Source organism: Epinephelus moara, chromosome 23, assembly GCF_006386435.1.
Source record: "Epinephelus moara isolate mb chromosome 23, YSFRI_EMoa_1.0, whole genome shotgun sequence".
Taxonomy (NCBI): Eukaryota; Metazoa; Chordata; class Actinopteri; order Perciformes; family Serranidae; genus Epinephelus; species Epinephelus moara.
This window is the reverse complement of record NC_065528.1, coordinates 8,862,988-8,876,253: the sequence shown is the minus strand read 5'-3', so window position 1 is coordinate 8,876,253 and position 13,266 is coordinate 8,862,988. Positions and strand designations below refer to the sequence as shown.

Here is a 13,266-nt window from a genome sequence, read left to right as displayed (position 1 = left end):
GTAGTCATCATTAATGTGCACTTAATTGTATAAAGGAAGTGCACGTAGCCACTGTGATGTCACCCATTGGTTTGTAGACTACTGTTTTGAAGCCTGAGTTTAGCATTTTGGTCATTGCTATCTTGGATTTTTGAAGCCAGAAATAACCATATTTGGACATGAGGGTGGAGGTGTGGAGGAGAGAGGAGTGGATCTGCCCGAAAACCTGAGGACATCAAAACAATCAAACACTCAAGACCATCTTGTAAGCCTTGGGATGGGATGGGATCATTAGTGAAAGTTCAGTCAGGTAGACAATACTTTCCATGCTCAGGCTGTAAGTTTTCTTTCATCAGCTGTTTTTCAGCTTCACAATCAACCAATAGCACAGTGAGACAGCTTCTCTGTCAGCCTATTACCTTACTGGTCCTCATTTAAAATATGGTTCATTCTCTGCCATAGTTCTTTCTTGCTGCAGTCGCGCACACCTTCCACCTCCCCATTACCACCTAGTCTTTATGGATTCATCAGCCACTTCTGCCTCAGCAGCCTCAGAGTCAGTAGCCACAGCCACCACCAGTGCCTGGACTCCATGGGGGGATTTATCTTGCTGCTGCTCAGATGTCCCTCGATCACAAAATATCTCCCTCTAGTGTCGTAGCGCCAAAGACCTCTATTAAATCTTAATCAGCCCAAATCATCTGTTAATCTGTACACTCATATTCTGTATGAATGCACTCTGAATTTGCACGATGGCTACTGTGTGCATTTGTAAATGATGTGCAACATGTTCAATAAAAAATGTTCAATTAAAAAAAAAAAAAAAGTTCTGTATGAATTTAATCTTCACTTCATTCTTCTGTCTCTCCTGATGGAAAAAAACGCCTGGCAAAATACACAAAAGGGCCTCTGTGGTAGTTCCCGCTACAATTAGTGTCACCATGACCACAATTTGTCATGATGACACACACACACAGACTCATGATGTGAAAACAATACCAGCTGTCACATTGTTGGCATGGCTCTTAACAAAACAAACATGATTGGTGATGGTTAAATTTACCTTTTAATCATGCTTTGACTTAATAGCTACCATTATATCAATGCGTGGGTGAACACCCTTACAGTCTATGGTAACACAGGTTACCAGACTGACGGGGCCATATACCATTAGCATAGCAAATGCTAAAATTATCTGCTTACACTAGCACTAGCTAGCTAGCTTGGTTAGCAGGGTGCATCTGTAGTTTATGTTAAATGCGATATTAATCACGATGCTAAATTTGGATAGCAAAAAACAGGCTTAAAGGGACAGCTCACCCAAAATAAAAAATACATATTTTCCTCTTATCTGTAGTGCTGTTTATCACTGTACATTGTTTTGGTGTGGGTTGCCAAGTGTTGGAGATATCGGCTGTAGAGATGTCTGCCTTCTTCCCAATATAATGGAACTAGATGGCACGCAGCTTGTGGTGCATCACCCAAATTTAGTTACACTTTCAAGTTGAAAGTAAGAGTTGTCACAAGAGAGTCACAAATATATAGTTTTATTTTAAAAAAAGGCTCAGACATGTTCAAAAACAGCTGCACACTGTAGTTTTTATCAAACATGACTCAAACAGGAGGCAACAGTGTATTTGTTGGGGACTTTTTCAGCTGCGGATTAAAATATATTTGGTGCTTTAGTGAGTATTTGGGGCCGCAGGATGGCGTATGTGGGATTGAATAAAAATAAGCTACAGTGTGTGTGTTCATGGTAATGAAGGGACATGTCACCCAGGGCAACAGTGTGTCTCACTGATGTGTTTTTAATAGTTTTTGTCAAAACATTGGAGCTCTATGGCACAGAGGAAGAAGATATATCAGGCTCTATGTACACACACAATACTTGGTAGATACATTCATTGTTGGTTATGGACTATTTATGTGACTTGTGCTCTATGAAAAATGTTCACAAAAGTATCCTCAGCCTGATGCTGTAAAATATGTTTCTGTGTGTGTGAGTTGATGTCTATAAACTTCAGAAAAGACATTTTGGCTGAGCAAAGGAAACGAATTTGTGGTAAACCTCTCAAGCAGGCAGTGACATCACCTAACCTGCAGTCTCCATGACGTAATGATAAACGTGACTCCACTCCATGCTTCACACACACACACACACACACACACACAAAGAGCCTCTGCTCCTCACGTCCCTGTCTGCCAGCTGTGAGGTGCATACGTGCAGTCTCACACATAACCAGCCACAGCCTTTTTCCCACACAGATTATTACTGTAACACAACTTTGCCTGGATAACTGGATTATTTGCAATGTCTCTCACGTGTAAAATGAAAAAATAAATAAAAATAAACTATGGTTTTATTTATTGATTAATTAATTGATAAATTCTGTTTTTTTTACACTTGCTAAAAAGTGACAGAATTGTAGCAGTTAAGACTTTATCAGACAAAAAAAATCCAACACACATGGCCTTTGGATCCAAATACAGTAAAAAAAAAAGACACAAAAGTAAAAAACACAACAATGCACAGTTTCGGATAGTTTACTTTCGGACTTTACTCATACACGATATCACGTGAAAGCTCCTTTCTGCCATTAATGCTGACCACTTCAAGATACAACCACCACAGAAGGCTCAATGCTGCTTACACCCTGCTGACACAGCTATCAGTTCATCCATGTCAGCTCATGTCACACACTGCCAGTAGTCCAGATGATCTAAATCCAACCAAATATTTTGTCCAAACACATAACATCAAGAGATATCCATAAACTGCTGTTGCATTGTTTCAAATGTTCATATTTCTCCGCATATTATCATTAATTTCTAAACCTAATTCTTTTCCTAAACCTAATCTACGAACATTTGCTTTCCTAAACCTAGTTTCCATAACTTTACATTCGTCTATGTTAGGGTACATAATGACACCCAACTTTCCTAAACCTAACCTACTTAACTTCCATTTTCCCTGAACTTAATCTTTGTAACTTTACTTTCCAAACTAACCCAAGACTGACCTTTCCTAAACTTAGCTGATGTAACTTTATGTTAAGTATGTAACATGATGATGTCTAACCATGATTCTTCTCCTAAACCAAACCTAATTGATAAGGGCGCTAATTCTTTAGATATCATACAAACTGTTGTATGAAGATATGTCAGGTTTCTCCTGTTTTACTCTCTTTCTTCTTCATTTTCTGTCTCGTTTTTTAGCTGCTAACCTGCAGCTCTCATGGCAAAAAAAAAAAAGCAGTGGTTGCCACCACACTCTACTTAGGGTGTATTCAACACGTGATATTACTGTTAGGTGTGGATTAAGGTGCAGCAGATCACGCTTCTGACCACACCCATTAGTTATACCTGGTGTGGTGGCTCATATAGCAAGCTCAATCAAGCACAAGGAGAGAGCGCTTTGTTAATCCCAAAGGGGAATTGCAATGTTACCATGTCACACAAAACATTTTCACTTTCAGCAGCTCCCATATAAAGATGCACTGCTGGAACATTTTCATAGGCTTTTATATAAACAGCATAATTCATGGATCCATCATTTCTGTATTACAGGCTAATGGTGGTGTGGGAAATACTTACTTGGCACACATTAGGACCTTTAAGACCAACTGTACCTCATCTGATTGCTTTGGTGTACTAACATTTGCCTTGACCAGAGCACAGGTGGAAAGGTTTTTGCCTGGTAGATTGAAATGCCAGGAGCTGATCAAAGTAAACATGGATCCAGTGTTATATAGTGCAGTCCTTTTGTGCTGTGAGACATGAAAAAAAAAAATCATTAAATGCCTTTTTAATTTATAATCTTCTGACAGTCCCAGTGCAGATGTTTAGCTCAGTGGCCCATCACTTTACTTTGGGATGCTACATAGCTTTCATAGCTTTCAGACTCTGGCATTCTGCCAAAGACCTGTGCAAGCACCCGACAACTCCACAACAACCTGACCTTGAACTTTGACGTCATGATGACGACAAACGGCACGTCATCACCTGTGGTGCATTCAGTGTCAGCTGCCATTAGAAAAATACCTGAAGATTTTAAAAGCATGAAGGGGAATGATAGTTTACTCCCTTTCTCTTTTGCTGCACACACACACACACACACACACACACACACAGAGGTAAGTACCCGTGACCTTAAACCTAGATTGCTACAATAGATGGATGTTCAAACCAGTTTGACTATGACGCAGCACTTGAATTGCATCATTGCTGAAACAGTAATCATAATAACATAGAGTACATCCACTCCCACAACTAATAAACAATAATACCTCTGACTAAGAGTACTACAGTGTTTCACTCTCAAAATGTACATTGTTTTTTTTTTGTTTGATTTTTTTTTTTTTTTTTGCTCCATGCACATCACAGTCCTAACACTGCATACAGAGAATTTTGCATCTTTGATAAAGAATTTAATCTAGGTTAATGAATAGTTGTCTTCTCAGGCAAGAAAGCAAAACACTAAAATAAATCCCAGACTGATTCCAGACCATAATCTGTGACGTCAGACAGAAGGAATTTCTTAGACTAACAGAAAGTAGGAGGCTGACTGTACAGACTCCCACAGTGTTTGTTTGAGTTACAAAGGCATTTCTCCTTAATTAAAATTCAAACTCACTGTACTCAACTACAAAATATCTCTATACACTAGCAATAATTGTTCTGTCACACAGCAAAGAACAAGAGAATATTCCTCAAATATCTTCACTGATGTTGCATGGGACCAGTGATGGACAGTAACAAAGAACATGTACCTAAGTACTGTACTTAAGTACAGTGGGTTGTTGTGGAGTCATTAGCCATTGGACATCATTCATCATTCAATGTCACAAAAAGTACATAAAACATTTCACATTAGAATTAAATGCTCATTACTTCCAAATGAATAATCAATAAAATATAAAAATCAACCAGCAAATTGTTAACTTGATTTTAAGAAATAATGATCAACAAATCCCCAACTCCAAAAATTCAGATATTAAACAAGCCAGTGTGGGCTAAAATTAGATTATCGTTATGCAAATGAAAGGAAAAAAGCACACAAATATAGGAAATATAATACAAAATTAAATAGGTAAGTTGTGAAATAACGGAATAAAATAATAAACTGACAAAGTGTTATTTCATCATTCATTTAAAATGATGACTGAGATTTATTGTAACTGTTTTATGTATATTTTACCATTGTTTTTATTGTGCAGCGCCCCTTTTCAAAACTTTTCAACTTTAAATTACATTGGCACTTTTCCCCCTAGGCACTTTAATCTGATAATGTCACTTTTCATAATGTTTTGGATAATTGCCATGGATTGCCAATTATCAGAAAAATAGAATAACGTTTCACAGAATTAGTTTCATTTTATGATCTCACAATTTCTTGGTTAACTAACACATCAATGTGTATTCATCCATACTTAATGTTTGTATTGTTGTGGTGTATTATAAATATCTATTGTAATTTTGGCACACAGGGAATTCAGTGCAGAATTTGGTTGTGCTTCCAAATAAACTGAGTTATCCAAAATGTAATGTTGAGTTTCCAATTTCAAATCAGGGGAAGAGTTGTCTCCAATTAATTTTTTCTGCAAATTAGGAAGAGTTGTCTCCAATTAATTTTTTCTGCAAATTATTAAACTTTTTTTTATTTAAAACTCTTTGGAGACTGATTTTACAGCTCCCAAACCCTCAGAGAGTAAACCAGTGACACTACACAGGCTCCACCAAGGATCTTGAGTATTTCTCTGGCGCCTCTCAGTGGAGCAGAACCAACAGTGCACTAACCCTTGATGGACAAACGTTCTCTTTAGGTATTCTGTAGTACATCTGAAGAGTTTTACAGACTAAAATTTACATTGTAAATAAATTCAGTGTTTACTTCAGATTTTGTTTTTTTTTAATGGTTGCAAAACCCACCGAAATAACAGTTATGTAGATGTGCAAATTGTTTTATTTCTGCTGTAATGAGAAACATAAAAAAGACAAATAGAAAACCCCACAAAAACCACAGGAAACTCAAACACCCGTGAGGTGATTTAGCTCATTTACATGACAGTGACTCTGATTAGTCTAATCACTGTGATAACTGGAACAAATAGTTAAGGGAGTGGAGTTTTTACCATCACTATTATGCCATGGATTGAAATATGGGTAGAGCTTCTCAGTGAACCTACAGCCAGTAAAAGAGTAGATGAGAGCTGCAGCATCAATGTCATAAAAGGAGACCAGACCCTCTGCATAATCCACAAACACCCCCACCCTCTGAGGCTTTGACTTGGGGGAAAGACGGATTGAACGGCCAGCACAGGCTTCATACTGATTTCTTTTACTCATGCATACAGTCCAGTAGCCATTTGTTGGGGACAAAGTGATGAAGGTGTCCTTTCTGTTGACAGACTCTCTGGCCACTCCTAAAGTCCAGGCAGTCTTCCCTTTAACTTGGACTTCATAGTAAAATCTTCCTGAAGAGAAACTCTGCTTTCCGAGGACAGAATATAAATAAAATCTCTTTGGGTTGTCTGGAAGATTCTGCTTCATGTCACCATAACTGACTTGCTTCCCATCATCAGACAGGATGAGATGGTGATTTGCTGTTTCATGATCAAGAGTCACATCCACTGCAAACTGCTGGACCCTCTTCACCTCAAGGTTGGCACACAACCTTTTAACCTCTTTACTGAGTGTCCCCTCCAGCTGAGTCACAGTACTCCTAACAGCGCCCTCACATGATGAGTGAACTCTGACCTCTGTCCAGTCCCTCGAGGATTTAGCATGGATTAAGAATGGGAAGCTTTGGAGAAGCAGGAGGTGGTCTTCAGTACGTAAGAGCTGCTCCAGCTCAGAGCTTCTCTTCATCAGCTCAGAGATCTCCTCTTCAAGCTCTTCGATGAAGCCTTCTGCCTGTTTCTCTGTTGTGTTGTGCCTCTCTTTAATCTTCTCAATGAGCTCAGCCAGACTTCTCTCAACAGACTGGATCAGAGCAGTGAAGACCTGCACACTCGCTGCTGTCTGTTTCTCTGCATCTTCCTTGCTGAGCTCCACTGACTTTTTGAACTCCTGAATTTTCAGTCGTCTCTCCTGGATCATCTGCTGAACTTCAGCCTCTGTCTTTCCAAGTTTAGCTTTCTTTCCTTCATATTCATCTTCTAAAGAAATGATGTGGTGCCTCTTGTGACTTGACTCAGTGCAGAACTGACACACACACATCTGGTCAGTCTTGCAGAACAGCTCCAGAGGTCTCTCATGCTTCTTACACATCCTGCTCTCCAGGTTCTCCACAGGATCAATCAGCGTATGTCTTTTCAGGCCTGTGACTCTCTGGTGAGGCTCCAGGTGAGTCTCACAGTAGGAGGCCAGACACACCAGGCAGGACTTCAGGGCCTTCATCTTGGTTTCAGTGCAGACGTCACAGAGAACTTCTCCTGTGTTGGCTCGGTGCTGCTGTGAGCTGCTGTTGGCTTTTATTTTAACTGACTGTCTGAACTGAGCAGCCATCTCAGATATAAAAGTGTTAACATGCAGTTCAGGTCTTCTATCAAACTGTTTATTACATACAGGACACTGAGTCTTGACATTAATATTCCAGTGATGTGTGATGCAGGTCTTGCAGAAGTTGTGTCCACATGGTATGGTGACTGGATCAGTGAACACATCCAGACAGATGGAGCACAGAAACTGATCTTCAGAGAGGAGACTGCTGGCTGCTGCCATGTCTATAACGAAAGTGACAGTGTGACATAAAAACAATGAAATAACCAAACATAGCACAATATCAGCAAAAGTCATGTTGAGACAAGTAGTTCTGTTGCACATTACTTAAGTATGGAAGCCAAGAATGGCAGAGAATGGAATGGTAAAGAGATTTTTTTTTTATGCCGTTACCTCAAGATCACAAGTTAATTATCATGTTACCTCAAAAAAAAAAACAAGCTTTCTCTCAAGATAACAGGATAATCAACCTTTATCATGAAAAACAAAAGATAATTTTCTCTTTTTACTTATAATGTTTATTAGAGATCAGCAGTGTTGTGCATAGATGGCGTCTTGAAAAACTGGAGCAACTGACACATCCGATTGTGCTCCAATTAAAGTCTAACACAGCACAAATTGAATTGTGTCTTTCAGTTAGAGAAAATATTCAGATCAGTCCCCGTCATTTAAGGAGAAGACTTGCCTGGCTGCAAATTTTACAGGATTTATTTGAGCAGCTGCTGGCTGAAGCAGAGTGATGGGAGCTGGTCAGCCTCTGGCTACTATGAAGCCCCTTTCCCACTGCAACCCCCCCCCCCTAATATCCACGAACATCTGGCTTTTGTATTTAATGGACAAAGGTTACAATCAGCAGTCACAAATGACTTGGTAGCAGTCACAGCTAATTATCGGCTCCAGGTCTGATTGGTCTCGATCAGTAGTAATGGAAATACTACACCCGGGTGGGGCACTAATTTTAACCTCTTTGCCAGCTGATGCATTGACATGCTGCCACAAAATACTGCCCATCTCCTTCCAGCACTCGCAAATTGTTAAAAATTTAGTTTGCACCAATTTTGAGAGAGAGTGAAATAGTAAGACTGATAAACAAGAATGAACCACCATAACATTTAAAATTGCCTCCATACTGCTTTCTGCTGTTTATTAACCTGTATTTGGGCTGTCTATGACAATGAACGTAACACACCAGAAAAAAAAAAAAAAAAAAAGGCAAATTGGTCTTCTGTCTACACAGCTGTGTACTGGCAATGGGAAAGGAGTCTATGGCTTAGTTTTAGCAGGTTAATGCTGATGTAACTGCAGCATACATACCTACACAATTATGCCTTGACAACTGCTCACTTATAAATTTTCCTGACAGTCATGACAGTGTTGTTGTTGTTTTTTCAAAGATTACAGGAAATTGGGGAGACAGCGATTTGAAGGCTGAATTCAGTGTGATGAAATGAACCAATCACTCATTTTTGATTTCTCCATAATTATCCCGTGATTTCCATCCATCCATCCATCCATCTTCTAACCGCTTCATCCTCTTGAGGGTCGCGGGGGGGCTGGAGCCTATCCCAGCTGATATAGGTACCCTGCCTCATTGGGCGAGAGGCAGGGTACACCCTGGACAGGTCGCCAGACTATCACAGGGCTGACACATAGAGACAAACAAAGGTAATTTTCTTTTGAGAAATTATATCATTATCTCAAGAATTCAGCCTTTTGTTTTTTCCTGAGAATCTACATAAAATTAACCCCTTACCAGGAGAAAACAAACTTTATCTTGAGATAATAAAAATAACATAAAAAAAAAAAAATTGCAAGCACAGCCATTTTTTCGGCTTCTGTACTGAAACATTTGACTGGGCAAATATTCAGTACTATTGTACATGGTCTTAAAAGGGACCACAGATCACCTGTCAACCCATAACAGACAACTTAAGTGACAAGCGGTGCAGGCAGCCCATCTACAGTTCACCCTTTAATACCAACAAGTGAGACATAAATATCCTACTGTGTCTTAGAAGACAACCAGTGAAGGAGGCCTCACAGTGCCTTGACAGAAAAAAGTAGCATGTCAGACTTCTTGGTATAGTTGTTCCTGTGAGAGTATTTCTTCTTCTTGATTCCTTTTTTAACTCTTTATTAAAACAATAAACATTGTCAGCTATACTCACTTGAATTTAGAGGCTCCGTTGTAGGCTACTGTTGACCTGAAGTTGTTTAATGAAAGAGACAGAGAGACTAGTATCGACTGCAGCAGTGTTGTTGTTCTGAGTTACTTTCAGTTTCATTCACTGTGAAGCATGTGACTGTGAAACACTCCTCTCTTCACAGTGTTGCTCCACCTCTTCATGCAGATCAGCTGGTTATTATCTTTTGTTATCTCTCTCGGGTTTGGAAATGGTTATGGTGACTTTACCAAAAGATGAACTGATTTCATTTCACACTGAAATTATTCAATTACAAAGTAAAACTCATTTTCAACAGTCCTGTTTAGTGGTTAGAAATGCAGACCTGAGAGAGTAAACACTGTAGAGAAAACACAAGACAAACACACAATGAGAGATGAGATGTAGAGATATCATAACAGCTTTAACCATCATCATATTAGTTCAATATAGTTTTTATTGCAGATGTGTGGCTGTGGAATTGGAAATTAATCTGAAAGAGCACATGGCACCATCTTTGATGCGTTCAAAGCCAGCTCCCAGAATCAGAAAAAACTTCATCTGATTCTAAAGGGGGGTGACACTTTAAACTCCTCTCTCTCTGCACACACACACACACACACACACACACACACTGTAGATTGCTACAGTAGTTGGCTGTTCAGACCAGGATGACTAAGATGCAGAACTTGATTTACATCATTCCTGAAACAGTAAACAATGAGAGAGAACATCCACTCCCATAACTAATAAGTAATAATAGTTTAAACTGTAAGACTACAAGTACTACTGTATTTCACTCCCAAAATGTACACAAAATCTTTTTTGCTCCATGTACATCACAGTCCTAACATTGCATACAGGGAATTTTGCATCTCTGATAGGGGGTTACATTGAGGTAAATAAACTGTTGTCTTCTCAGGCAGGAAAGGAAAACACTAAAAGAAATGCCAGACTTGTTTCAGATCATAATCTGTGACGTCAGACAGAAAGAATTTCTTAGACTAATAGAAAGTAGGAGGCTGATTGTACAGACTCCCACAGTGTTTGCTTGAATTTCAAATGCATTTCTCCTTAATCAAAATTCAAACTAGCTGTGCTCAACTACTAGTCTCTATATACAGACTCTACATTCAGTGAATGTAGAGTCTGTAGGCAAACCCCGGAGATCTTGCCTCTGGAAGAAGAGCGGAAGAGCCCTGGATTCCGGGTTGTAGGCTGTTTGTAGTCCGCGTGATATTGACCAATCACGTTTGAGCCGGCTGCAGTTGTTGCCAGCTTAAACGGTCCGTGCGGCGAACTAACGTGGCGGAACATAATTGGCGTCACTGCAAACTCTGAATCCATCGCAATGATTCAGCATATTTATTTATATATAAACGGAAGTTGGAAACGGAAATTTGCCTCCTCCACCCAAATCAAACCGGAATGCCAAAAAATCGGGGGTCTGCCCCCAGAGGCTGTATCGCCGTCTGCCGGAAGTCAGACGCCGAATACAGCCGATGGGTTCCGAGAATGCTCAACTACAGACTATCTCTAAATACTAGCAACAATTGTTCTCTCATACAGCAAAGAACAAGAGACTGTCCTCAAATATCTCCACTGATGTTGCATGGGACCAGTGGTGGACAGTAACAATATACATTTACTTAAGTACAGTTTTTGAGTATCTGTACTTGAGTATTTTTCTTAAACTTATGACTTTGACTCCACTAAATCTAAAAGACAAATATTGTATTTTTGACTCCACTACCTTTCTGTGAAGGCTCTTGTTACATTTGCTTTGAAGTCAGTTCTGCGTGTGGTTTGTTTGCTGAAGTGATATTACCAAACCTCTACGTCCTGCATGCAGCACTCAGCTTTGGCATCTCATGGGTAGAGATAGGTAGTGCAGTTGTATGGGGTTATGCAGTGTCACTATAGCCACAGCGGCAGAGACAGATTGCCAACCAGATCACCCATGGCCACACCTCAAATATATGTTTGTTTTTCTATGGGTATTTGTATGGGTGTTGCAACATTTTGTACAAACTTTTCAGGTTCTACAAGCAAGGCAGGTCATTAGGTTCAGTAAATGTATAGTGACAATATACAACAATCTGTTGAGAGTTCCTTTTTTACTTTGAATACTTTTGTTTGAGTTTTTTAAGCAAATACTCCAGTTCTTTAACTCAAGTAATAATGTCACTCAGCAACTTTTAATGTATTGGAGTAATGTTGGACCAGGAGTATCTATACTTTGACTCAAGTAATAGATTTGTGCACTGTGTCCACCACTGAATGGGACACAGATGTTATACACTTACGGTGTGTTGACACTTTACAGCAATACAAGTACTGCTAGATCGCTAAATAGCTGACTGAAAAATGTTGTAGGCAATTATCAAAACAGGCTCAAGAAAAGTCTTTGTGTTTTATTTATTTAGCAGTTTAAAACAAATTTTCTCTTACAACAAAAATAAAAAAACAGCAACTCACAAAAGTAAAACATAACACTGAATCTGAGCCATAACAAATTTGATGACGTGACATCATTTAACATTCAGAGACATGACAAATATGTAAAACTTTTCACATTAGAATTAAATGCTCATTACTTCCAAATGAATAATCAATAAAATATAAAAATCAACCAGCAAATTGTTAACTTGATTTTAAGAAATAATGATCAACAAATCCCCAACTCCAAAAATTCAGATATCAAACAAGCCAGTGTGGGCTAAAACTTAATTATCATTATGCCAACGAAAAAAAAAAATAAAATAAAAAACTAGGGCTGGGTATCGATTCAGATTTTCCAGATCGATTTGATTCGATTTTCAAGGACTCAGTTCAATTCGATTCACGATTTGATTCGATTTAATTCAGTTTAATATCGATTCAGTCAAGTATATTTCAATTATGATACAAAACTTGCCTGGATATTAAGATATTTTCTGAGAACTAACAAAGTATATTTAACAAGGAACCCTCTGACCTGGTGCATTACTATTAAAAATACTGTTTACATTAAGAATTGACCCCAAAGCAGTACATTAGTCATCATGTACTTTTATTTAAAGTGCTGACCAACACATACAAAATAAATATTTTAAATTAAATCTAATCACAAGGCAGACAATTTAAATGAAGTGGCTACAAAAAATGTAAACAAAGGACATCCACAAGTTTGCTGCCTGTAACCGTCATTTAAAGCTTTTTCCGCAATACACTACAGTGGTTGTGATGCACACATTGACTGTATCAGAAGAGAAACAATGTAGGTGAACCCTACAGCAAAGTGAACCCTCTTCCTCAGAGAGGATCTTTGCCCCCCAGTTTGTTCCTGGCGGCAGAGCAGAGTGAACCGTCTTTCTTCTCAGAGGATCTTTGTCCCATGAGAGCAGGCACTAACCGCTCTGTGTCCGCAGTGTAAACAACTTCGCTGACGATTTGACAGTCACTAGAAGCACATTATGACCAGTGTTGGGGAAGTTACTTTTTAAAAGGTAGTGTTTGCTCGTTACTCGTTACTTCTTAAAAAAAGTAATCCCTTACTTTACTTAGTTACCCTCTGTGAAAAGTAACTTTTTACGTTACTCGTTACTTTTACGTTACTTTTATGGTGCTTGACTTTGGGTAGAAC

At 38.9% G+C, this 13,266-nt stretch overlaps 1 protein-coding gene across 4 annotated transcripts in view; it reads right to left on the bottom strand.

Moving 5' to 3' along the window:
* Window positions 1–5,592: 5,592 nt before the first annotated feature.
* The window catches only part of LOC126384948 (E3 ubiquitin-protein ligase TRIM21-like), a 29,107-nt gene continuing 21,433 nt past the window's right edge, over window positions 5,593–13,266 (bottom strand). For 2 of the 4 annotated variants that reach the window (XM_050036410.1, XM_050036408.1), the window contains exon 2: window positions 5,593–7,703. In XM_050036410.1, the coding sequence (XP_049892367.1) occupies window positions 6,061–7,701 (1,641 nt within the window). In that variant the 5' untranslated portion in view covers window positions 7,702–7,703 and the 3' untranslated portion in view covers window positions 5,593–6,060. Of the gene's footprint in view, window positions 7,704–9,647; window positions 9,758–13,266 lie in introns of those variants that run through there. The other 2 variants (XM_050036407.1, XM_050036405.1) reach the window with 2 other exon arrangements.